Source organism: Scatophagus argus, chromosome 3 (genome assembly GCF_020382885.2).
Source record: "Scatophagus argus isolate fScaArg1 chromosome 3, fScaArg1.pri, whole genome shotgun sequence".
NCBI classification, from domain to species: domain Eukaryota; kingdom Metazoa; phylum Chordata; class Actinopteri; family Scatophagidae; genus Scatophagus; species Scatophagus argus.
In genome coordinates this window covers 19,865,047-19,891,951 of record NC_058495.1, presented here as the reverse complement: position 1 = coordinate 19,891,951, position 26,905 = coordinate 19,865,047, and the positions used below count along the sequence as shown (strand labels likewise).

The following is a 26,905-nucleotide window of genomic DNA, read 5'->3' as shown; positions in this document are numbered from 1 at the left end:
CACCTCTCCTGACTGAATGAATGACTAAATAAGCCTTAATTCAAATTCAAAGTAAATGAATTCCTCACTTAGAGTATAATGTCTACCCACAATGCTCCAACATGATACTAAACAGGTTACTGCCTCACTCTGAGAGCTTCATCTATGCTGTGGACTTCTCCCTATCCCCCTGTTTAAACTGACTGCGTCGTCTTGTATGCTTGAATATATCGAGTGTGGTCTATAATTCAGTTATCGTGTGTAGTATGTATTGTATAAAGAGAAGTATTTTGAACCTTGGTTTGTCCATGCAGCGATCAACTTTTTTCCTATTTCAGACCAAAGTAATGTGATTGGCTGTGAGATCTGTGCTACTCTTGTGATTGGCTATTCCTTGTTTCCGGGGCTCCGCTGAGCACTCACTGACGTTTCTCGGTCTGCCCCGAGATAGACCGGAGAGAATGGCTGCCAGTGGAGGTTAGCAAAATCTTCATTGTTTTGTGTAGTAAGCAGACTGAAATAACGACTTTTAAAGTTAGAATTTGTGTGCTTGTATGTTCGTGCGGTATAGTGTTACAGATTAATGGAAAGAGTCATGACATGTTGTATTCTCGTTAAAAAAGGTCAGGCTCTAAACGACTCCTCAAAAGTGTTGGTTGTCGTTAGCATTGCTATGCAGCTAATGTTAGCTGTCTGGCTAACTTTCGGCCGGTTAGCTCGCTGCCCACAGCTGATTGTGTAAACACTTGTTTATGACAAGCGACAAAGGTTAAGCAACTGGTAGTTACAGTCACTATTATCTATAATATTGCAACAGGTATCTCTAAATACTGCATTTTTTCTAAGAAAGGAACGTTAGGACTTGAAGCTTTTGAGTTTTTATCGCCCTTTAAATCTCTCAATGTTGTGTCAAAGAAAGCTTGCTAACATTAGCTTTTTCCTAGCTGTCTGCTAAAAGTTAAGCTTGCATGTTAACTAGCCGACGTAAGCCTGATTCTTTTCTGCGATAATCAAACGGTCCGTTATCGGTAACTATTACCCAGCCTGACAAGAAAATGGATTGCCACGTTATTCTTCAAGTGGAGTTTCAGTCTATTCTAATTAACCACCCGCACAGTCACTGCAGACACCGGGCAATGATGTGAGATGTTAGCAAGCTAAGTTAGCTACCACCTGGCTAGACCGTAGTTTTCTACTCACTCATCGCGAGCCTTTGTCTTGTCATAGAGTTGGCGTTACTGACCTCGTGTATTTGTGAGAAAAGTGTTTGTTTCTTAGCAGCTGAAAATGTAAAACTGTAACAAACTGAAACATCACAGATGGTTTGAAGTTGTGGTGCCACTTGTACAACTTGCCATGAGACGTGTGATAAGAAATATGTTTACTTTGCAAACCCTAGCATCGGGAAGCACCACCAATCCACGAGTTTATAGGCCCATATGTAGGAACATGGGCAACTTTGGCACAAACTTAGAAAAAAACAGATGTGGGGAAAATCGAGGAAAGGAGATGAGAAGTTTTTGTAGTTGCCACAGTCATAACTGGGCCAAACATAATCCTGGCCTATACACACTATAAACCATAACATCTAAACGAAAATATATTTTATGATATCTATTTTGAAACCAGAATATACATGGTATCCCTCCCACCCAAAGAGACCAAGTCTCTATATTCACTTTTTGTCAAAGATTATAATATATTTTGGTTTTATTTTATCATGGTGTAGATTTGCAATCATTTTGTCGGTATTTTGCGTGAATACCTTTGTGTCATCTCAAACTGCCACCTGCCTCATGTTTTGCTTTGCTAAAATGTGTGATGCAGTACAGGTGTCGTCAGTCAATGTTTATTTATGTATTTTTTTGTGATTTGATCAAGGGTTTCAAAATACTACTAGGAATTATTACTGCTTACCAGTCAAAATTTTATTATGACCCTTCATCAGATTACGTGTTTGTTTTTTTGTTTTTTGTTTTTTAAATAGGTCTCTGATAAAGTCTTTCAGTGTTTTGTGCCGCACTATTTCTAAAGGTGCTATGGTGATCTTATGTTCTCTTATGTGTTCCTTCTCTGTGTTTGTGCTGGCTTATTCAGAGGTAGGGAAGCTGTTACAAGTACAAAATGGGACACCTCCAAGTACCAACTACAACGGAGTAGATGCTGTTCATGCCTGTAACATCCTTCAGCAGCTCAAAGCCTTGTATGACGAAGCGCAGCTCACAGACATCGTTGTAGAAGTGGACCATGGCAAGACTTTCTCATGTCACCGAAATGTGCTTGCAGCAATCAGCCCATATTTTAGGTAAGAAATACTGGAAGTAAAACATTATTTGTTCTTGTGTCGGTTAACTAATAACTGTTACAATATTCAGCTCAGACTTCCTCGTCAAGTTTTAGTATGTTTGAGTCATAATGCAGTTGTTTGCATGAGAATTGAGCTTAACATTTAATGCATTTGGGTTTTCTCCACTGTCACCATCAGGTCCATGTTCACCAGCGGCCTTACAGAGAGCAGCCAGCGTGAGGTCAGAATTGTTGGGGTGGAATCGGAATCCATGCACCTCGTCCTAGACTATGCCTACACATCCAGGGTCACTCTCTCTGAGTCTAATGTCCAAGCCCTGTTCACTGCAGCCAGCATTTTCCAGATTCCTGCTTTGCAGGACCAGTGTGCCCAGTTCATGATCAGTAGACTTGACCCCCAGAACTGTATTGGGGTCTACATGTTTGCCGATGCCTATGGACACCAGGAGCTGAGGGAACGCTCACAGGACTACATCCGCAAGAAGGTCAGTAACATGAGCACAGGATTGATTCCTTAAGTTATTTACATTGTGATTTAATTATAATGTCCACTGTTACTTTATTCCATGTTTGTCAAAGATATAATTTTATTCTGGGCTTGCAACAGTGTCTTCCTTTCATTGTTTTTGTGTTAGTTCTTGTGCGTGTCATGGGAGCAAGAGTTTCTCCAGATGACCAAGGAGCAGCTTGTCAGCATTTTGAACAATGATGACCTTAACGTGGAGAAAGAAGAGCATGTCTATGAGAGCATTGTCCGCTGGCTGGAACATGATCTACCTGGCCGTGAGGCCCACCTAGCTGAGGTTTTTTCCCAATGCATCCGTCTGCCCTTGCTGGATGAGGCCTTCCTCAGTCGGATACCTGCCCCTTTCGCTTGTGCCCTGTCCCTATCTAAGGACCCTGCTGAGGTGAAAGCCCGCCTCACTGGCACCAATGGTTGCCCGCAGCGCCTGGGTATGACTGCTTCTGAGATGGTCATCTGCTTTGATGCCGCTCACAAACACTCAGGGAAGAAGCAGACGGTGCCTTGCCTGGACACAGCCACAGGAAGAGTATTCAAGCTTTGCAAACCACCCAATGATCTCCGGGAGGTCGGTATCTTGGTGTCCTCAGAGAATGACATCTACATTGCTGGAGGTTACAGACCGAGCAACAGTGAGGTGTCCATAGACCATCGGGCAGAGAGCGACTTCTGGCAGTATGAACATGCTGGCAACCGATGGCTTGCACGTGCACCTCTGCTGAGAGCCAGGATAGGCTGCAGACTTGTGCACTGTTGTGGGAAGCTTTATGCACTGGGAGGCCGAGTATATGAAGGTGATGGGCGAAACGCATTAAAATCAGTAGAGTGCTATGATGCCAGGGACAACTGTTGGACAGCAGTCAGTCCTATGCCAGTGGCCATGGAGTTTCACAGTGCTGTGGAGTACAGGGACCGCATATATGTCCTCCAAGGTGAGCCTATCTGTGCTGTCGATGCTGTGGACTGAAGACGACTGTGATAATATCACATCTTCCATTAACTTAAGCTAACTGGAAAACATGAACACAATTTGATATTTATATAACAAGCAGTTATGAGCCGTATGTTAAAGCAGTTGACCACAGCTCTAAGTCCAATTTCTTTTCATTTTTTACAGGTGAATATTTCATCTGCTATGATCCCCGTAAGGACTATTGGAGTCATCTTGCCCCGATGAGTGTCCCCCGAAGTCAGGGTCTGGCTGCCTTGTATAAGAACTGTATCTACTACATTGCCGGCATCTGCAGGAACCACCAGCGCACATTCACCGTGGAGGTCTACGACATTGAGAAGAACACATGGAGCCGAAAGAGAGACCTGCCCTTTGACCAAGCCACAAGCCCATATATAAAGGCCATGCTGCTACAAGGCAAGCTACACCTGTTTGTACGGGCCACACAGGTCATGGTGGAGGAGCATGTGTTTCGCACCAGCCGCAAGAACTCCCTTTACCAGTATGACGATGAGGCAGATGTATGGACCAAAGTCTACGAGACACCTGATCGCCTCTGGGATTTGGGTCGCCATTTTGAATGTGTGGTGGCCAAACTTTACCCACAGTGTCTACAGAAAGTGCTTTGAGGTAGCCAGTTTCGTGAACCCAGTTCTATGAGGCAGAAGGGTTAGTGTGGTCCTGTCTGCCTGGTGCCTGGTGTTACTTTGGGTTTGCGTCACAAGGACCATTTTTGGTTAAGTCTTAAGTCGTTCAAACTTTGGTTTAACATGATCAAAACGGGGGTGCTTTTAAAGATTTGCAGTATTTTTTTTTCCTCACGGCACCAGCTACCCACACTGATGCTTGTTTTAACAAAACCGTTCAATGAATCGTAAGTGCAATTATCCTTTTTTCCCCCCCTTTGCTTGTTGTTGAGCCATGTTGTGCTATTTCTGTTTTAGGTAAGTTTTTTTTTTTTTTCTTTGCAAATGATAAGCATGCGAACGAGGGTATTGGCAAGGAAGTTGCCCTCTGCAGATATGGATGCTATAAGTCAGCATAAAGTGAAAATCTATACATATATATATACATATATATATAAAAATAACTATATAAACTATATACTCATACGGGTAAAATGAGTACCATAGCTCATTAGTAGGTTGTTGGCTCTGAGGTTGTTTTTTTTTTTTTTTTTTTTTGGTATTCTGTGCTCTAGCCTCTCCAGTTTATTTTATAGACCAGTTTTAATTTGCAGTGTGCTTGTGATTTACATTACCTTAGTGTTTTTGAAGCTTGAAGCTTTTTTTTTTTTTTTTATGGCCCTCTCTTCCTTCACATGCGTCGGTGTGTCAAACAATACGCTATGTGTGGCTTCTGAGCTATCTTTAAGTTTTGTTTGAGATTCCAGTTTCATGGGGGCACGTGCCTCCTCCTCTTTCAGCTGGCAACCATTTTGTGTTATGTGCGAAGACAACTTCAGCGAAATGTTAGAGTACTCACTCTCCACATTGGAGAACTAAGGACAGAGTCAAATTTGTGGCAACACTAAGTGGAAAGTTCAGACCAACTAACAAGCTTACCTCAGAAACTTCAGATATATATTTGATTTGGAGAAAAGGGACATTTCAGGCCATTGTGGAAAGCAGCTATGTGAAAAGCTCGGTTCAGCATTGAGCTCTGTGGAGGTTGTTTTTTGACGTTGGATTATAATTATTTGAAAAAGATTTAAATAGCCTTCCTCTTAAATGCCAAACAAAAGCATTTGAGGTTCTTCTTGTAGTTGATCTGGACATGGAAAATAATTTTGTGGTAGCAATAAGTCATGGAACTGTGATTAGGCTATATTACATTACCTTAGTAAAAGTGCATTAAGTGTTTTGTATGCTTGTCTCTGCTAGTGAAAATCACAGTAGCTCCAATAATGATTGTGTGGCTGTTGCATGGGTGCAGGCTTGAAGTGATGCGTAATTTAGTGCAGATCATTTGGGATGCCAATGTGCCTGTGGCTTGCAGAGGGGCATCGAAAACTGTTCCTCCTGATGAAGAATATCTGAAAAGTCTTACTCAGCATTGCACTGAATCACTCTCCACTTCAGCAGTCCTGAGCGGCAAACTTTTACGAAGCACCTCCACCACCTCCTGAACAAGCAGACTGTATAAACGAGTAAGGGTGGCCTGGGCTGTGTGCTGATTTATCAACAGCCATGTATCCATCTTTACACACCATCACACAGAGGACACAAATTGTTGGTGCTGCCTTTTTTTTTTTGACAATCTTGTATAGAAGAATTAATAGCCACCACGAGTGGCGTTCCCTGTTAAAGTGTGACGTTTTCAGTGCCGTCAGTGTCCTCATGCAGGTTCCTGTGTCATCTTTGCACTACACATTTTCTTGGTATTATATCTTAAGGAAGAGTGCCCCCACGTTAGGATAAAGGTTTTAGTGACCACAGCAATCATCGAAGAGATTTAGATGGGGAAAATAAATACCACAAGAGTCACGTTCAGTAAGGACTTGAGGATATAACTTCTCCAAGAGAAGATCCACTGTTGACTTTTGAGCTGATTTTTAATTGCCCCAGCTTGATCGATGCCCTCAAAACAGCCCTCAGCAAGTGTGAAAGAAGGTTTGAGCTTCATCCACGTGTCTACAGACAGCCATTTGAGAAGCAGGAATGGAGAACTCTCAGGATTTCTACTGATACACAGTACTGTATTTAAATGTTTTTGTTATGTGTAATATACTGTACTATAGGTTTGCTGTACTTGCACAGTTTTTTAAACTTCTCTTCAGTTTCTTTTATAACTTGAAAAAAAAATAGATGTGATTTTTCTTTTTGTTGTCTAAAGTGGCTGTTTTTGTTTTCTTTATGTAATTATCTATTTAGTTATGGTAGAGTAATCCAGCTCTGTTGAGAGAAAAAAAATGACTACCCGGCACGAGTGAGACATTTTGATTCTGCCCTCCCTTTTGTTGTACAGTAGTTTTTCCTTTGTAACATCTGACCAAAACTAAGCATTACAGATCAAGTACCTACATTATTATGTCACGTTTCAAACACCAGTCACATAAAGCACCAAGCTAAAAAAAACAAACATAAAACAACAACAACAAAAAAAGAAACCTGCTTTCTATGTTTAAGAGTTAGTGGCCCTGTGGCTGCTCACACAGCTCATCCTGGTCGTCTACATGCATCGCTCATGGGTGCTATTCCATTGTGTTCTTCATGTATTTTCCTCCTTTTTACTTTTGCTGGTTTGTCTGTTTTTGGGTTATAGTGGTGGTTGAGCTCAACTGTGAAATACACATTGCACATAATTTGAAAAATAAAACTATTAAAGTTGAAATTTATAACTTTATTCTCCCTTTTTATATTAAACGTATTTGTAGTCAAAGCCGGCTGTGCTAACTTAGTCTTGCACCACGTGTTGATACACCGCCAGACTGCTACAGACGGCAGCAATGTGACTTGTCGGCTAAACAACTTTCAAAGGAGCCAATTCTGTACTAATCATACTGAAACTAGACAAAACTGCGACGAAGCCCTCGGGGCCACTCGGTGTGACACGTGACCAGACGTCAAATAAAGCAGCAGGCTGGAGCTTTAGTCAGTGACTTTTGTACAGGCAAACGGGCTGAGCAGGCGCTTAATGAAAGGTAAGGTCTGCGTTTTTACATCCGTCAACTTATCTGCCTTCAACAGTTTGAAAGTTACAGATTTAATACCGCAGTTACGTTGTGTCACTGTTATCGATCACTGTCCACGTGTGAAGTATCGCCTCCACCCCCCCACCCCCACCCTCCTGGTCCGACTCCTTTTGTTTCATTCAAAATGTTCGCCCCATTTTACGCCAGTGAACGTCTCAGTTGCAGCAGTTTGTTATTGGCGTGTAAACTGTGTTTTTGAGGGAGGAAAAAAAGTGGTAAGCGTTTGTTGTTGTTACTTGTTGTAGTTTTCGTGAATTCAGTGACATTATATGACATACCAGATGTAACTTCCCCTGTAGACTGCTGAGCAGATAGAGAATTTCATCCGAAACTGCAGTTGTTTAATACTACAGCTGTTTTACGGTTTTGTCTGTTAACGTCATTAATTAAGCAGACTGTCATGTGCTGTCTCTGTTCGGCCCTTAAGGCTAAACAACACGTAACGATTCAAAGACCCACTGACTAACTTGGGCCCATGTGGATAATATTCCGTTGAAGTAGTCATGTAACCGATACTATTATATTTCTACGTCGATGTGGTCATAGGCTACTGTTGTGTTTACAAACACGTGTTAGGTAAACAAACCTTTTCACAGCGACAGAAAGCACAAAAACTTTGATTTAGTTGTCGTAACGTGTTGTCCATCTATTAAAGATACATACCGATTAATGTGGGAGCGTTATGTTCAGTCTTTTATTTTGAAATTTGGCTGCTCGTTTGCTGATATTAATAAGGTCATGCAGTTTAAGCAAAACAATAAGTTCTGCACGCTTTTACTGCCCATCGTGCGTAATTAAGCTTTGGTTGAAATGTGTTTGATAAGTTACAACATCTTGTTGTTTTGATCATAGAGTGTCACGTAACTTGTGTTTTTGTTTTTTTCTTTCTGCTCTTTGAACAGGAACATGCCCCCTGCTCCAACAGATGATTTTGGCTGCAAACCCCTTGATGGTGGCTGGGGCTGGATGGTGGTGTTCGGGGCCCACATTTCTATTGGATTTGCTTACAGCATGCCCAAAGTCCTCTCCATTTTCTTCAAAGAGATCCAAGAGGACTTGGGGACCAGCTACAGTGAAATAGCTTTGATTTCTTCTATCATGCTAGCTGCCATGTATGGAGGCGGTGAGTTGGTTCACTCAGTATTTGTTGCCTCATTCTGCACACCTAGAAAAATAATAAATATTGTCAGCAGCATCCCTGTGAAGAAACTATCACTGTTGCATCTTTCACAGATCAGGATTACTTTTAGTTGACTTTGAACTCGTATGTGTGCACTGCTTGGTATCACTCTCATCTAGGAGCTCATATATTTGTATAGCCTGCTTGTTAAGTTTATAGTTGGAAGGGCATGGTCTCACTTTATTTCAGTATACATATTTCTTTATGTGTTCTCGGTCTGTAATGCTTTGCTGCGGTAGAGACAGGATATAGTTCCATTAGATTAGATTTTTCAGCTAGTTGCTAGTAATCGTAAATTGTTAACTGACCAATCAGCATACATTAGCGGAATGCTAGTGTGTTTTTTTTGCAAAACCATCTTCTCCATAAGAAAAACAAAAGGTAATTAGTATTTTTTCATTTCAGTTTTGATATATAATCTATACTATTGCAAAAAATAAAATAAAACTGTGCTTTTTTTTTTCTTAAAATAGGTGTAAATAATTTTCTGAGCCATTTAGCTCCATTCGCTCATGTTCACTGAGGACTACATTGCGAGTGCCCTTTAAATGAATTGCAGACAATTTTGGTACAGTGGCATTAACAGGAAGTAGAAGCGCTGTAGCTCATGCTTGTTCGAGTAGAGCTTAAAGCTTTCCTGTGGAGTTGTGAAACGTGGGTCCATGTTTTGTTGATATGCATATACAGGAGCGATGCAGTACACATTCCTGCAAAAGTTATCACACTATTCTGCAGATCAGCTGGTAGATAAGCTGCAGTTCACCAGCAAAGGTAGGGAATAAAAAGACTGCAGGCTCGTAAACATACATGTAAGGAATACTGTCTTTAAAATACTTAAATAAACAAGGAAATGTGCTAAACACGCAATGAATTTTGGCAAGTAACAGTGATTGCAAACAATCTTTGTTTTTTTTTTTAAAAAGAAAACTCCACAGGGCTATGGGAAAGACATAATAATGCCATGCTTTAGCTATAGACTCTACTGTATCTGGCAGGTGTGGTTTGCTCTGCTCATCGCACAGCAATGACTAGCTTGTATTTCAGTGCAGTCAAGGCCACACTGTCATTCACGCAGCAGCAACACAGCATTTGTATTGATCACTTTATCAAAATCTTTTCAGAGTCCCCCCCGCCACCAGTAAAAAATAACAACCAATCATGTTCACTTTTGCTGGTTTTCAAACACATTTTGTATCCCTATACTTCAAAAAAATGTTTTGATTCAACAATACGTTGTTGTGTTGTAAATGAGTTGTGAGCACGGTTCGAAATGCACAGATCAGCCGCAGCATTAAAAACACAGACGCAGCGTTTTAATGTTGTGGCTGATTTGGGTCCTGTGGGTTTGCGAGGTAAGACCTCCATGGATCACACTTTTTCCAGCGCCTCCCACAGATGCTTGATCGCATTGAGATCTGGGGCGTTTGTCCCGATATGTACCGAGATGACATCTTAAAGCCGAAAACAGTCCTCTCTGGTGGATGAATCATGGAATGTTTATGTGTACATACTGTTTATATACTGCCGTGTGTCTTTGTCATTGCTGTACTTTTTTTTTTTTTTTTTGTTACTTATGGTTACCATAAATACTTTGAATGCAGGGGTGCAGCAGAGCTGTTTGGCATTCTGTGAAATGTGACGTTTCATACCTTTAGGCCATCTCAGTTTCTGTAGCCAACACCTCTAAATCAATACTCTTTACATGACTAGAGAATGAATTTGTATTGGCCTGCATATAACAGCCTGCAGGTTAACCAGACTGACTGTTTTTTTTTTCAATCTCTCGGCCTTCTTTCTCTTTTTGGATTGTATTTTGTTCCCTCAGGGCTCTGACATACCAACTTCACCTCTGAGAACTAGCACCGATAATGGTCTCCTGATCAAACGCCCTTTAAATCCCCTCACATCTTCCATTCAAAGTTGCACTTGAACACACCACATAGACTGTAGCTAGCGGCCAGCTGACTGCAGATGTGCACGCCTGAAGTAGTTAGTGCTACGTATTTACTCATCAGTTGGCATCAGAAGAAGATCCCAGTTTTATAGCAGCCATTTGGTGTTTGTCTTGTCTACAAAGAAAACAACCGTTGTTCTCTCTACCCAGATATATAATTGACAAATTGAGTTCACATGAGTAACTGCACCCACTGAAATACTTCAGAGTGCATAATAGGAGGAATGATGTTAGCATGCACTTCTCACCTGACTTAAATTTAACTGTTTACAATGACAGTGTTTATTCTGTCATTTATGAGTAGTTTTCCTTTTTCTTTTTCAACAGTAACATTACTATTGGCTGCTCACACAAGACAAGGGTAAAATATTAATAATATTGTTGAACGTTGCCCGTTTTCCATTAGAATGAATTGATAGAATGTGAATAAATGTGACTGAACGTAATGTGAATACAACTTTAAAAAATTACCTTATCTGTGACCATTTCTGCCTGAGTCAGGTCAGATAGATTTTGGTTGTTTAACAGTGCTGACAATGACCCATTGATCCCACAATACCTCATGTCATCAGACTCGGTCTTTTGTTATTGTCAGAAATGACATCATGTGCCTTTAAAACGCAAACAAAAAATTTTCAGAAACTTTGCAACAATAAGCGTAATTTGATGTAGTTTTTTCATCTTTGTTCCCATCATGTAATAATCTTATGACCAGATAAATCTTGTGACCCCTGTAGGCTGTGTTCATACAGACACACACACACACACATTTATATGAATGGGACTCCTCAGTCGATGGAGCACACTGCTGGAACTCAGTGAAATGTCTTCTGGCAAGGTGCTGCATTGGTCAGTCAAATATGTGCAAGTACCCATCCATAATAGATGATTTTGTAATGAGAACAGTGTGTCTCTACTGCTTAGCTCACATATTGTATGCTTGTCACTGTCTATGATCTATGAGGACTGGTTGACAGATATCAAACGGCTGGAAGCTCTGAGTTGTTGGATCCACATTAGACCTCCAGCCTTATATCTATTAAAGGTTCAGCAAGTCCATCTTTTGCAACATTTCAACCCTAATTTTAGCAGAATAAAGGGTTTGTGTGATGTATGAGTGAATATCTTCATGTGTCAGGGTGGGGATCCAGCAAGACAACTGCACCTGAGCTTATGTCACACACGGTACACCTGCTACATCACAGCTTTCACAACAGGCACGGCGGTCTGAGAAACCTGAAATGTCTTGTCCACAGTGTGTGTGTTTTTGTCTCAGTTCACACTGTTGGTATTTGTGGCATGTTAGATCACACAAAACACGACAAACTCAAAAGTCTCTTCGCAAATTGGTCCGTAGCCATTTTCAAGGTTACAGGAGAACAGGGTGTGTGACTCACCTGCACCCAACTCAGAGAGGCCTTACTGGTGAAATATTCCCCTCCACTGTGGCTCAGGCACAGGGCTTTATCATATTGTCCTTGGAAAGGCTTCAGCAATGTCACCCAGTGGAGGAGAGAGACAGGGGGAATATATCAGAGGAAGGTTCAGCACACTGGGGTCTGACACCCGATCCCCATGGGAGAGATGTGACAGCCTTTCCAGAGAACCTCTGACTCAAGGAGTCTGAATGATAAAGTTATAATGGAAGTAGAAATGGTGGTAGTGTTGGAGATGCCCTATTGTGACACAGCTACGGAAAGAAAGATGATCTATCTTTGACCCCTGCAGGCACCTGGTTAACTGTATAAACAGTGGGATGGATATTTTTATTTCATGTGATGTAGTTACAGTGGTACAGCACATAGGGGCGTCGAGGACAGTTCTGTACATATGAGTGTGAAGTTAGATAAAAAGAGAAAACATGCGACTCAGCTGTGATGAAGTTTTGCTCATTTTGTATGTGTATTAATGTGTTTTTTTCAATGCGCGGCTCATGAAATCAGCAAACATGATGATATTTTTGAAGGGATATTTCAGATGGTCGAAGATTGTGACCACAGAAAAGTTTAGGTGCGTCTTTAATTTCGTCTCAAAACTCTCTGTACTGCACAGCTGAAATGATTGGTCATTTAATTGGTAATAACTGGTAATTTGTTAATAATAAGTAAATTGGTTTTGAGGTTTCAGCTCCAAAGTTGTGACATTCAGTTCAAGGAAATTATGTTGTAAAGCTCTCCAAGCACCCAGAAGCTGATCATTAATGGATTGTTTGATTGGTCTACACACACACACACACACACACACACACACACACACACACACACACACATACACATACATATATGTCTTTATAGCAAGGAGAAGAAAGAAGTTTTCAGTGTGGTGTGCTGCAGAACCACTGATGGCGCAGTGTCACTCTTTCAGGCAAGGTTATGAATGAAGTGAAGAATGACAGCATATAAAAGGCTGTTTAATTGTTGATTGATCACTGAGTGTAGTATTTGACTTTTTCAGGGGAGAGTATAATGAGCAACCAGGTTGATTTGCAGTGGACGCAAATGTGTGGTGTTCTATCACCACTGTGATGTCCTTTTGCCCTTGGTTTAGATCTAGAGTGAGAGCTGTTGCAGTCGTGTGAACCCTTGTTCACTTGCAGGAATTAAATTAATTACTATTCATTTATGTTGAGATGCAACATATGATTATTCTGAAATGCTCTCTTTGTCTTCCCCCTTCTCTCTGCAGGACCAGTGAGCAGTATGTTGGTCACTCGCTTTGGAAGCCGGCCAGTAGTCATAGTGGGTGGACTGATGTGTGGGTTGTCCATGGCAACAGCTTCTTTTGGGAACTCCATCATTTCCATCTACATTTGCATTGGCATCATTGGAGGTACAGTGCTTGTATAATTTGGAAATATGCTCCTTTCTTTATAATATCTTGTGACACTGCTTTCTGAAAGGCCTCAGCTCGGTTGATTTTACTGCTTTCAGTCCACCCTGGGGATCCTTAGACAGTAAGTTGATTCACAACCCAAAACTAAAAGAAAATACCAGTGCGTTTCTAGTCAAGTAAATAATGCACTATATAGACAAAAGTAATAAATCACCTATTCACTACACCAACAAGGACTTTAATGACATTGCTTTCTATATATAACAGCTGCTACTCCTTTGGGAAGGCTTTCCACCAAATTTTGGAGTGTTTTCTATGGGAAATTTGGCCCATTTATGCAGTACAAGTTCAAGTTCTTCCACACCAAAGTTATCCAACCATGTCTTTATGGAGCTTTGCTTTGTGCACTGGGGCACAGTCTTGCTGGAGTAGAAAAGGGCCTTCCCCAAAGTGTTTCCATAAAATTGGAAGCATAGCATTGTCTAAAATGTCTTGGTATGCTGGAGCATTAAGATTTCCTTTCCCTGGGAGTAAGGGCCAAGCCTAACCTCTGAAAAACAGTCCCATAAAGAAGTCTGAGTCTAAGTCTAAGTCTGGATACTTTTGTCTGTATAGTGAAATTTCATGCCATGGTTCCTTGACTTGTTTACTTGTTTGCTTGCCATTCCCATCAGCCCTGCTTTAGTACATCTGGGGTAGGTAGAAACCTTTGGCTTTCCAGACTTGCTTCTTTTTACTCAGCTCTTGTACTGTTTGCTGGGGCCCAGGGAACCTGCCTCAGCTCCTGGGGTGCAGTTAGAGCACCAAGGGGACCAGAACCAAGAAGGTAATTAAGACAGAACAGTCCCTGATCCCAGCGAGAATGGTCTTCCGTGGCCGTCTTTGCTTTCCTGTAGGCTCCCATCATGGTCGTCACATGGGGGCTCTGTGGTAAACTGTGAGGCTCATTACCCTGCCAAGGACTGCTGTGAAGGATTAATAGGCCCAGCAAGTGGCTGGGCCATGTGTGATGCCCGGGGGCATATGTGTGCCCTGCACTGCTCCCCTGTGCCATGGCACACTGACACAGGCATTAGGCAGCTTCATCTAACAGACAGGCAGACATGCTTACACACATGTATAAAAATACACGCATGTATACAAAAAGATAAGATTTTTGTGTAAGATTTAGTTGAAAAACACAAAACGATCAATGAGTTTATTTGAGTAAGTACTTATACCATCTCACAGTCAAGATTTCAAATTTAGTTGTCTTTTTTGTGTTGAGAGCGCTGCTTTTTAGTGGCTAAAAGTTCAGGTAAGCTTTATTGTGATAACACAGGGAAGAAAAACACTTAGACGTGCATAAGAGGCAGAGAGGTCAGCATATTGGATATTTAAGCAATGGTTCACGTTTTGGAGTATGTGGGAGAAGAAAACATGTTCATGTAATAAACTTTTTGAGGGAGAGGCTCTGCAGAGCAAAAAAGTTGTAATGGTGACAGTAGCCATCAAAATGGTGAATAACTGTCCAAACACATGTGTTTCAGTGCTTGTAGTGACTGTAAACCTTACTTGCAATAGCAATTTATTGACATTCTTTTGTGAATTACATTATTTTAAACTAATGCAAAGCAGTGTGTAATTTCTGTGTTAATTGTGTATCGAAGGATAACCGAAACACTGAAACTGTTTAATGAAGAAGAGTGCTGCTAAAGTATATTTTTTCTGTGTCTTTATATGGTGATCCATATCCCAAAAACCCAAAGCATTTTCTCTTGAATTATCATGGATTTAAAGAAGATAATTAAATAGACACTGGGAAGTGAAAATATAGCACTCTAACCTATCTACCTGTAGCTCTTCATCTTCATGGAAAATATGGTGCTGTTAAATTCAATTTTCGACTTAAAAAAAAAAGCAAGTGAGTGAATCTATTACCCAGGCTCTCTAATTCATTTCCACAGAAATGGAGAAATTTATTTCTGAAATAATTCCAGCGTTCTGTAATGAGATTTTAGCCAGCAGAAGTGAAATGAGATGAAACCTTAACGAGCACCAGGCAGAATCAGTAGTGATTTAATTTAGTGAGTACCCTTTGGAGTTTATCTTCAGGAAAGGTTTTCTTACTGAGGATTTTCGAAATGTGACAGTTTTTTTTTCTGTCTTCCCACAGGTTTTGGACACTCCTTAAACCTCAATGCATCTCTCACCATCATCAGCAAATATTTTCTGGCCAAGCGCCCTTTAGCCAACGGACTAGCTATGGCTGGGAGTCCAGTGTTCTTATGTGTGCTCTCCCCTGTCACCCAATATTTACTGGATAAGTTTGGTTGGAGAGGAAGTTTCCTTATTCTCGGGGGTCTGATCCTCAATTGTTGTGTCGCTGGGGCCCTGATGAGACCTGTTATTCTGCTTTGTAAACCGTCTCCTTGTGCAGTACAAGAGGAGGAACAGCCAAATGACAGCAGCTCTAAGCTAAAACTAAGCTGGAAGAAGAATGCGAAGAAGTTGTTTGATTTGTCCTTTTTCAAGGATAGGGGCTTTGTTATATACCTTATTGGGAATGTGATGTTCATCTTTGGTGCCTATGGACCTATTGTGTTCTTGTCGGCCTATGCCGTTAGCCAGGGCGTAGAAGAGTACTCTGCAGCCTACCTCCTCTCTATTATGGGCTTTGTGGACATGTTTATTCGGCCTGGCACAGGCCTGGTAGCCAACAGTCGGTGGATCAGACCCAGAATACAGTACTTCTTTGGCTTTGCCATGGTTTTCAATGGCGTATGCCACTTAGTGTGCCCACTGATGAAGACTTATGCCCTACTGGTCGTTTATACAGTGCTTTTTGGAATGAGTTTTGGCATGGTTTTTGCCATGATATTTGAATGTCTGATGGACCTGATGGGAAATGAACGCTTCTCCAGTGCAGTTGGACTGGTCACCATCATCGAGTGCATCCCCGTGCTAGTGGGACCACCTGTTGCAGGTAACTATGCATCTATTTACAGTCATGACAGAATTAGGCTGACTCCCTGAAAAAAAACAAGAGCTCTCAACAAAACAGTTCCGTGTCTGTCTGGATTGTTGAATGTCAGCACAGGCGCGATTGTTTGGTTTCAGCTCCCTTTGGATTGCGTTATACTGCACCTTTCTGCAGCTGAAGTGCCACGAGGGAGTGAATAATGTACACATAAACACACATGGAAAACTCCTTTGTTACAGACGAAACAAATTGCCACTTTCAAGCAGGCTCTTCTGCAAACAATACAGCAAAGAGAATTTTTTTCCTTCTCCCTTTGTGTGTTTATCTCAGTCATAGTCATGTGCTGTGCATTATGTTGCAGTAGAGTTCAGTTGCCTGCCAGGCTGTCATTACTATAAGAGGGAGCAGGATTATCACTGGCGAGAAGGGGTGTTTTGGGGTACATGAGTGTTCCACAAGAAGTAGTAATTGGTCATGGTTATTTATTGCTGTTAAGAAGCCGGCTGCTCTCATTGTTCAGGCTTGTATGACACGTCTGCTGTAGGATTTGGCCTCCATACAAATGAAGGAACATTTGGAACACAATGCTAAGACGCTGAGGTTTGTGTGCATCATCTACTTTTTCTGCATTTGCATACTACGCTTCCAAAAGACCCGAATGACATTTCCTCAAGCAAATAACAGCAGTGACATTAACAACAGTGTGAAAGATGTAGGTGTTGAGTGATGTTGTTATGTCGATCGTGTAAAAAGGCAGAGCTGTTGTCTTGTGCTCTTTTTAATATGAGAATTTGAGATGAACTATACGTTTTAGAGGGCGTGCCTTGCTAGTATTTATCAAATTAACTAATTCATCATCTGTTCACCTGAACTGCCGACTGAGCTTTTAGTGCTGGGGTTTCTCCATATACATGTGCTGAATTGGCTTGATGCTTTAACTGCCCTCATGAGTTGAGTTTCACAGCTGCTGCTGCTCCAACTGCTGACTGTGTTATGGCCAAATTGCAATAACTAACTAAAATAAATATTGCTATTTTTTGGAACAGCAGCATGCACCTGTCCCTTTCAACTCGCATAGTATCTTCTCCTCACATCTTTTCCTCCACCCTCACCCTCCACCCCCTGCCACTCGTTCGGTTTTAAAGCCCTTGCACCAAACTAACCTGCCTGTGCTCAGATGAGTGTGTGGCCCATACCTGGGTATCAACTACGTACAACAAACCCCGAAGCTGCTCTCTTGTTTTTTTTTTTATATTTAAAAATTCTTTAGTCTGTGGTAATGGAAACAGCCTCGGACATTTCCACATAGTATCCATGGATGCTTCGGAGGTCATCTACCTTCATAAGATCACTGGCTGTCACAAATGTCCTTGGTTAAATCCTTAATCTCCAATAAGCTATTTGAGTATTCAAAACAATATGAATTTGTAAATTATCCTCCTCACGCCCGCCTCCTTAATATTGATCTTGATCGCTTCCAAATGGGTCAGACTCACTTAATTGCTCAGAAACGAGCTATAAGCTGAATTATTTAACAGTTTTTGCTTACCGGTCCATCAAATCCAAGAAAAAGCTTCCCTTTCATCTGCTGAGTTTCATCACCAGCATTCTCTGTCTCTGATAGGGCTTTAGATTGAAGTGTTGGACAGCTATCTTCATGGTCTAAATAACTGTGTAATCAGAAGGGTATTGTTTACCCTCTCTGCTACCTTGCCATTTTTAAGATAAGTGCACTTGTGGAAACCCCACTATAAAAAAATTCTCTTGTGACTGAGTAAAAACTGAAAGAATGGACCCTAATGACAGTGATAGTCTCTGAAAGGAGCCACTGGGGAAAATTGTTTTCAGGTGCCAATTTGTAATCAATAGAACAAAAGCACTTTGAATTGAGGTCTCGCTGTTGTACTCTGGAACAGCTACCAAAATATGCAGGAAAATCAAATGCATCAGTGCTAACTGCAGAGGTAGCCAATGTGTTGTGAAATAATCTTAATTTTTTTTTTTTTTACATCTTTGAATGATGGTTTTTTGCGTGTCAAAAATAAACGAGGTCCTTGAGCGATGGTACTTTGATTTATTAACGAAGGTGTGACACAGAACTTATGAAACTTTGTTACTCGTTAGTCAAAACAGGTCAAGTTTGAAGCTGAAATGATCAGTTGATTATTCAGTCAGTAGAGAAAACATAAACCTCAGCCAACTATTTTGGTATTCAGTTAATCCCTTTTTAATTGAAAATTCCCTTTTTCAGTCAGTTGTAGGAATTTGCTCCTTTTCTCTCTTATATCAGTGTAAACTAAATATCTGTTTTTTATGTTGTTGATGGGACTAAACAAGACATCATTGAGGACATCAACTTGTCTTTTAAAAGACATTTTTACAGTTTCTTACATTTGAGGGCTCCTGTAGGTCATACTGTTAATCACATCATACTGGATCTTACTTAGCCTAGAAATTGTAATACAAAATAAATTAATTGCAGTTTATTTCGCTCAAAATGATCTCTAGCAACATCTGTGTGTCACTGCCCACTGATGTTGACCATTGTGCCAGGTTGTATTGGGCTTCCCCACTTACTATTTTTCTTATCCTTAGTTCTCCATTGTAGTGGCTTGGATTATGAACAGGTAAGTGGGCTGTGACAGTAATCCCTTAGCCGGTCAGGGCGTGGCAGGGCAGTTTTTCATCAAACTCAACACATTCCATCCAAACAGTCCAACAGAGGGTGGAGCTTGTTTGAGATCAAACAAACGGTTACAATATTGTAACCCTAGTTCTATAAGCACAGGCTCCGCCCTCTACTTTCAACAAATAGTGCTATTGATTAAAGAGGGTGGAGGATAGTTGGTGGCGGATTCATGTCCTTGTATATGATGGGGTCCCTGTGTGTTCTGGCTGGCTCGTCCTGAGTGGCTGGCTGTGTTTACGTGGGTGAATACTGTATATGATTGTGATAATTAGGGTTACAGTATTGTTATTATACACAGATATTTTGCATTCATTTCAGTCTGTTGAATAGCACACAGTGTGAACTGTAAACTGATGTGCTTTAAAAACTGCCAGGCAAAGAAAAAACAAACTATCAATATGGCTAGAACTCATCTCCTGCACCAATCATTTTGACAACTTTCACCTAGAACTCTCTTTAGTGTCCTAGTTGAATACACTGAGGACATACAGTACTGTAGCAGCACATGACTTAATCAGCTGTGCTTATCAGCCTACTGACAAACTTTTCCTATGCCTCCAACCTGAGTTTTAATGAGGTGAAAATTTATAGGCCCCCTAGTTTGTCTGGTGCGACCCTGTTCTGAGGCACTCATTTAATAGGGTAAATAAGTGCCTCCCTGCATGTCTAACATTCTCCTCCAGAGGGCACAATCGTTATGTCTCCCTTTACTATATTGCTTGTTACTGCTCTCCCAAACCTCCAGGTCAATCCAATTAGGAGGAAGTGAGGTAAGTGGGTGTAATTAGCCTTTTGCTTTGGGTGTTTAATGATGCTCAATTCAAACTCTTGTCATTGAAGTCCTGTACCTGGGCCATAATTAAGCTGCAAATACATTAAAAAAGAGGTGACTATGCCAGATGGACTTAATTACTGCTCAGCCAATCAAGGACTGTCTTAATGAGGGTGATGGTCATTGGCATACACGCACCAGATGAGTGCTATCAATCAGTGCTCTGAGACGGCTGAAATTGATGCAAATGCAAAGTGACCCCTCCTACTGTGTTACAATGCGTTCACACGCAAACATCATTATCATCGTATGTGTACTAGACACTTTCCTTTAACATATTTATATTAGATACTACTGTGCAAAAAAAATGGGTCCTAATTCAACCCAGCAGTCATAAACAAAGATTTCTTAAAGGTTGGGGGAGTTGAGTTGAGTTTGTTGATAATGTGATGATATACAAACGGTTTACAAATTAAATATTCTTTGTCAGTGAGAATGCTAAGGAAAATAAAAAATATATATATATCTTTCTTGAATGTATTTATAGTGTATCTGACAATTTAGGTGACTTTAAGGACCATAAAGAGAATATGTTACTTCTAAAAATAATTCAGATATTGAATCACTCTTCCAATGATTCAATAAGGTACTCAAATGGGATAAAGGAGGATTGTAATGCAGCAAGATGGACAGACTGTCATACATACTGAGACTGACAGGGACAGCAACACTGGCCCATCGATCCATGTCTGGAGGCAGAGGGGGTCGGGCTGAGGTGGAGTGCAGTTAAGACTCAGAAAACCAGGGGGCTTAAATCTGATCTAAACTACATTTGTCACTTTTCTGCAGAATTGGCCCTGATATTTATGGCTCTGAGAATAGGCCTCTCTTCTGATTCGTTTCAGTAGCAGCCGTCCAAATTGCCTTCTCGGAGATGTAGGGTGAGCCAGGAAGGGTGTTATGGCCCTCTGTCATTTCCGACATGGCCCTTCTCAAATTGGACTGTGGTCACTCTCACTCCATTGCACACACCCATAAGCCAAATCAAGTTTGGTCTGGCTCTTCCCCTTCAAACTTGATTAGTGGTCAAGTGAAGATGCTGTTCAGTGTGTTTTTCTGGTCACGATGTACAGCTTTTCCAAGTGTCATTTTACTTATACAGACATAGTGCTGCATTAAATGAACAGAACTGACGCTTACTTGATGAGAAAGCAAGTAATTTCTTTGCACTTCTTCACACAGGGTTACTGGTGGACATCTGTGGTGACTACAAGTACCTTTTCCTCATGTCTGGTTCTGTGATTGCGACTGGTGGGGTCTTCCTCTTTGTCATGAACATCTACCACTATCACATGCTGGAAAAAGAGAAGACAGCAAGGGACAGAGAGCAGAACCAAAAAAACACGGAGAACCAGACCACTGAGGCATCGATGAAACAAGCTGAGCTTGAGACTAAAAAGCCGAACGGAGCCCAGCAAGATCCGTGTCCAGAGAATGCAGAAACACCAAACTAAATGTGATTCCTCTATTTAGTATGCTTGTCAGGGGCATGTGGGTCTTAATGCAGTGCAGTTACTCTTTCCACTGTTTTCCCAAGCCAGGTTTTCATCTAATTGTAGCACAAATTTAAACCGAATTTCCAGAATGAATGCGCTTCCATGTATTACCAAATAACGGTAGTAGCAGCGTTAATTCTCCTGGCAGGTGACATTAAATCATTACAGAAGAAGAGCGGAAAATGAGATTACATAATTAAGAGTCCCTGTCAAACATGAAACAGTGGAAAGCAATGTAAAAACATAACAGAAATGAAACATTTCTTTTTGTGTTGTGATAATTCGAGGAAGGTTACAGTCTCCTCACCAGTTTATTTTTGTCTGCTACCTTTTTTGGTCTCCAACTAGCATGTAGGTCACATGCAGTGTCGCGATTTATTGGCTGTCTGTTTCCATGTCACCTTACATTGTGTATGCACACATTGAAAACACGCGTAAGACAGGTGGATGGAAACATTCAGTCATTAACGTTGTCAGTCAACAGTCATTTTGACTTTTGATTAAGCTTTTAAATCAAGTGCCTGTAGTCACAGCTCTGTAAGGCTGTATTTAGGTACAGTGAAGCTTTGACAATGTTAGCTGATTCTGATCAGATATAATGTTTGCCATATTCACCATCTTGATATGGTGTGTTAGCATGCTAACATTTGTTATTAATGGCTGATGGTTATGCCATTAATTTTCAAAAAAAGTAATTTCTCAGGGCTCCACTTAAGTGTTACAAGTCATTTTGAGGAATGAATGTCTGTTACAAATTTCATGGCAGCCCATCCAGAAATTGTTGAGATATTCAAACATCAGCTGCATGCTGGAAAAGTCAGTGCCTGGGCATTATGAATGTCTCTACCAAACTTTTCACTAATTCATCAGTAGATGTTTCAGTATTTAATTTATAGCCAGGAATGTCGGCCTGCTGTTACGAAGAACTAGTCAGAAAAAGTCAATCAGTGTCATCATCTCTGCTTTTGGACAAAATTTGCCAGAAAATGCTGAAATGCGCATAGCCTCAACATATGGGAGGGAATCATAAAGGTCATTCACATACTGCATGTCCCCCATATGTCTAAACACCATCCTTTCTATTTTGCTTATTTCATCTATCAGAACATGTGTGTTGTTAACACCAGTCAGACTTCCCTTCCTATCTGGTGTATTGTTGGTTTCGGCATCACCGTCCCATCCACTGAATACCGAGTGTATCTACATCTCAACTATCAAAAGGAATATTCCAAACAAACCTTAGAGGGCAGCAATTTACCATTGCAACATTAAACCCCAGCAGTGTTTGTTATGTTGTCATCCTTACTACTGTGCTTGCATACTTTAGTAATTCCCCATAAATGGCTGGTAATTCATATACTACATAAGGCTAATCCAGCTAGCATTGGCATGCTATTTGCCAGCTGCATAAAGCTAATGACCAATTGAGGCAGTAGCTAATCCAGTGGGTTGCTAGCATAAGTTTCCTAGTTACCAGTTTGCTCAAATGATCAGTCAGTTTCTAATTTCCCACCTCTGGATACTCATTTTCCCACTTTCAGCCTCTCAGTTACCAGCATAAGCTTACCATTGGCCAGACCAGTGGCTGACTTCAGTAGGATAAAGCCTTTTTTTTATTTTTTTATTTTTTTTATTATTTGGTAATTAAAAGTATGAACCTGAAAATGAGTATACTTAAATGTTTACTTCTAATGTGTAAATAATCATGAAAGCACACACCTTCTTGTCTGTTTTGTCATTCATAACAGTTCATTTCACAGTAATCGAATCTGTCTGTGAAGACTGTAATTGCTTTTGTTGCAATGTACCATAACCTCAGGGGACTGCTATGAGATATTTTGCATTTGAAGTGTGGACAATATGTGCAGATGAAGGGTGTAACAAGATGATTTATCTCTTCTTTAGCTACTGTTCAGTGAAACTTCTTTGAAAATAAGTAGTAAAGCCTGTAACATGCATACAGTAACAAAACTTGTTACTTAAGTTTGGTATCTGCGGCAAGTAATACTGTCTTTTAAAACGTTTTGTCACGATGTGGAAGACCATGTGACGTGAAAATGTAATTACACAAGTTGTAATTATATAATTTTATTGATTTTCCTCATATCTATGTGTTCTTTGAGGAAAAATTAAAATAAAAATGCACTAATCCAATTTTCACGTACTTGTGGCATTTTATGACCATGTTAAAATGAAAATGGAGAAGCTGTTTGACATTTCATTTTCACAGACTAAACCTGCTGTGGATAAAAGTGGATAAAATATTCAACTAAAATAAGTGAAAGAGCACCCCCAGCCTATTGCATTTACTTTAGATGAGTTTAAGTCTGGAGTCTGAAAAAAATGTTGTGGCTTTACATTTTCAAGTTAGCATTGTCATTTTAACATATTCCCTCATGGGCTTCCATATAGATTTTTTTAATTTGAGCTTTTATGTTTAAACATTAGAAAGTATGCTGTGTGAGCCACAGTAATGTAATAATTTTGTGTTGACCTTTAACAGTGACATTTGTTAGGTGGGAGAGAATGCATTTGTATGCACTGTTGATTGATTTGACGCTTGGTGTATTAGGCCATGTGAGGAAATGTGTTTTTTGGAGTGGGAGTGAGTGACAAAAAGTGAATTTGTACTGCAAATTATCCAAAGTCTTGTTATTACAGATTAACATTTTAAGGTGATGGCAGCTTTTGGATTCTCTGTCCCAGAGAATTTAATGAAAGCTTTAGTTTACCAGTTTGATTATTATAGTTTATTTAAATTTCTGACATATTTTATGCACATGTGGTATATAATGTACCGCTGTTGTAATAACACTATATTGTTAATGTCAATAAAATCCCCATATATTTCATTGTGTTTTATATAAGCTTGTGTTACTGTATATCGAACAGATTTTTGTCATCTCACTTTGTGTTTCAGCAGCAAAGCAGTTCATTTTCATTTCCTTCATCTCTTACTGAGTGAAGGACGGACATGAGCTTTTTACATTCCACCTTCAAGCAGCGAGGTAAATGACACTCAGACACAAGAGAAATGCCGTCAAATCAAGGTCTACCACCCGGCTTCTCAGTGTTGGTGGCTGTGTCCAATTTTTCATGACAATTAGAAGACTGGGGAACAAGTTTGGAAATGTCAGCAGCTTAAGGGCGTGAGCACCTAATGAAGCAAGGCCCGGATGTTCCAGGCTAGTGCTCTGAGCTGCATGCAGTCTCACACATCAGCAAATCAGTGGGCCAATAAATTAGAGATGCACGTTCAAACACACATTCACACACATTTTTGCTATCTTCTGTTCCTTTACTGAGAATTATGCAAGGTCTTTGGACATGACAAGGTGGAAAGATACCCCAGAGACGAGGCGATGGGCAAAGTGCCTGGCAATGTGTTTATCATTATTATATTTCCTTTCACCTCCTGTTCCCCTCTGGCCTGTCGACCCCCCTCTACTTCCCACCCTCCCTTCAACGTGTGTTCTCTCTGAGCTTCGTGATCATTGTCCTCCATGCTCAAGTTTCCAGAGGGTCTTGCAGTTGGTCGGGTGAGCATGCGATGCTAGTTGAAAACTACTGCGGAGGGCAAAAAATCAAAAATTATGAATAACCTTCGGGTAGTTTGATATTCTGTTTTATTGTGTAGTATTTTCATGGTTACTGCTGTTAATAAACACAAGCCACATGTATATTTTTCCTCCCCTTAGATTAATGTGAGCCTCCTCAGAAGAAAAATTCCACTTCCCTTTGGAATTCACAGCCCTTGTGGTTTGGGTCTTGGCACCTTTAATAAAGACATCTCAAAAGGATGGGTGCTTAGTTCAAAGGTGATATGCTAACAATGCTGCAAAATTTAACTTCATTGCAAAATGGTTTGCAATTAAGTTAAAAAAGTGAGTTCATAAACAGGAACTGAAGCTGTGATTGACTTTCTTTACTTAATGAGGACTGCAACTGAATGAACTGACAGCTTTCAGTTAAGCATCAGCGCTTGTTCAACTAGTAGCCAACTCAGGAGTGTGCGATTGTCATCGGACATCTTCATGAAAACACCCTGGCTGTGTGTGCCAAACATTTGTGTTCATCAGCATCTGTCAACATAAATGGAACGAATGCAGACAAGAGTGTTTGGGTGTTGATTATCTGCCCTGCTGACCTTTGGATCTGCGTGGAGCAGATCTCAGTTGTTTACAATAGGTGGTCAACCTGATGAATTTGGAGTGGTCTTACACAAGTGAAGAGCTGGAGGCAAGTGGGAGGGAAAGAATGTGCTCCCAGAGGGCTCAAAGAGCAGTGGCATCTATCACCAGAAGAAATTGAATGGGATGTTTCAGAGCAGCAGAGATTAGATAGGCCCAGGGTGTTGAGCAAGCACAGGCTACCAATGTAATGCTTCCCTCGCCAGAGTGAGATCAAACTTACAAAACACAGTGGAGCAAGGACACACACACACATGAACACATACAAACTTAAAGGCCACTGTATGCATCCTACAATGGCCTTTGGATTTGAAGTAGAGATGGAGATGCTTTGTTATTTGCTCAGGGAGTACTCCGAGAGATAACGCTAGATAACACTAGAGATGTGTTATTTCCATATAAGCCACGTCAGGTATCGCGTGAGTCCCACTGGAGTGATTGTATTAACATCTGAGCAAAAGTTCATCAAAAAGGGCTTACATTGTAGTTTTTGCAGGTACCATTTGAAATGTCACAGCGTGTTCCTATGACGAAGGTGATATTTGTTTTCCACAACTGATTAGCTCAATCTCCAAAACAGATTCCAAAACAGTGCTCCGAAGATAAAGAAGACTTTGAACTATTTAAATATCTTTAGAGTAAATGATCTAGTTGGTTCCATTACTTGATCATTCATTCATACCATATCCTCGGTTTCCTTATTTCCATTTGAGAGTAAAACAATCCAGCATGAATGAATATGCCACAGCAGGGAAGGATTATGAAATAATTGAGTGTGAGGTTGACCTTTGGTCCTTCTTTTTGCTGTAACCCTGCTGCCCTCATCCTTCCTGTGCTGTCATGGAGGAATGATGGAGGCCTTGTTATAGAACAATTAAACATTTCAGGAAACATGCTTATGTATTAATGTATTTGCCAACAAATTGGAAGATTGATATCACTCTCATAATATTTTCTTAAATATCAGGTTATTGGCTGACGTCTAAGTCAGTGACTCTAACCGTTCACTGTAGTCACTTACTTTAGCTCAGCAGAAAGACTAGAAACAGTTAGCCTGGCTCTGTCCATAGGAGACAAAATCTGTCCTCGTGACCTCCCAGCACCCATAGAGCTCATATTTATTGAATAGTCGTCTTAATTTTTAAATAAGGCCCTGAAAAGTCTGTAGTTTATTCTTTGCAGAGTTGTTGGGTTGGTGGACCAGAATACTCAAAATGCATCAAAAGCTAAAGAAAAACTACAGCCTGACTGATGACACACTTTAAAGGCTGATACCAATACCAATATTTGTGTTAGTAGATCCAACAGCAGCATA

At 40.6% G+C, this 26,905-nt stretch overlaps 2 protein-coding genes across 4 annotated transcripts; both read left to right on the top strand.

The window, feature by feature from the left end:
- The first annotated feature begins 320 nt into the window (after window positions 1–320).
- On the top strand, window positions 321–7,094 carry kbtbd8 (kelch repeat and BTB (POZ) domain containing 8). 2 transcript variants are annotated; one of them, XM_046384551.1, is made up of 5 exons: window positions 321–456; window positions 2,077–2,284; window positions 2,465–2,771; window positions 2,922–3,741; window positions 3,927–7,094. In XM_046384551.1, exons 1-5 carry the CDS (start codon window positions 441–443, stop codon window positions 4,388–4,390), a joined length of 1,815 nt encoding a protein of 604 aa, XP_046240507.1. In that variant the 5' UTR covers window positions 321–440; the 3' UTR covers window positions 4,391–7,094. The 2 variants fall into 2 exon arrangements, with proteins under 2 accessions (XP_046240507.1, XP_046240508.1); XM_046384552.1 differs by lacking the exon at window positions 321–456 and adding an exon at window positions 489–747.
- A 97-nt stretch (window positions 7,095–7,191) lies between these two features.
- LOC124056769 (monocarboxylate transporter 2-like) lies at window positions 7,192–24,252 on the top strand. 2 transcript variants are annotated; one of them, XM_046384553.1, is made up of 5 exons: window positions 7,192–7,404; window positions 8,358–8,578; window positions 13,275–13,418; window positions 15,577–16,386; window positions 21,087–24,252. In XM_046384553.1, exons 2-5 carry the CDS (start codon window positions 8,362–8,364, stop codon window positions 21,356–21,358), a joined length of 1,443 nt encoding a protein of 480 aa, XP_046240509.1. In that variant the 5' UTR covers window positions 7,192–7,404; window positions 8,358–8,361; the 3' UTR covers window positions 21,359–24,252. The 2 variants fall into 2 exon arrangements, with proteins under 2 accessions (XP_046240509.1, XP_046240511.1); XM_046384555.1 differs by lacking the exon at window positions 7,192–7,404 and adding an exon at window positions 7,533–7,670.
- The last annotated feature ends 2,653 nt before the right edge of the window (window positions 24,253–26,905 follow it).

Bases quoted from the DNA above. Each gene is read 5' to 3' on its own strand.
- LOC124056769 (XM_046384553.1), top strand. From the start codon at position 8,362: ATGCCCCCTGCTCCAACAGATGATTTTGGCTGCAAACCCCTTGATGGT. The intron at 8,579-13,274 runs GTGAGTTGGTTC...TTCTCTCTGCAG, and splicing joins AGCTGCCATGTATGGAGGCG to GACCAGTGAGCAGTATGTTG. The intron at 13,419-15,576 runs GTACAGTGCTTG...GTCTTCCCACAG, and splicing joins TTGCATTGGCATCATTGGAG to GTTTTGGACACTCCTTAAAC.
- kbtbd8 (XM_046384551.1), top strand. The intron at 2,285-2,464 runs GTAAGAAATACT...TGTCACCATCAG, and splicing joins GCAATCAGCCCATATTTTAG to GTCCATGTTCACCAGCGGCC. The intron at 3,742-3,926 runs GTGAGCCTATCT...CATTTTTTACAG, and splicing joins CCGCATATATGTCCTCCAAG to GTGAATATTTCATCTGCTAT.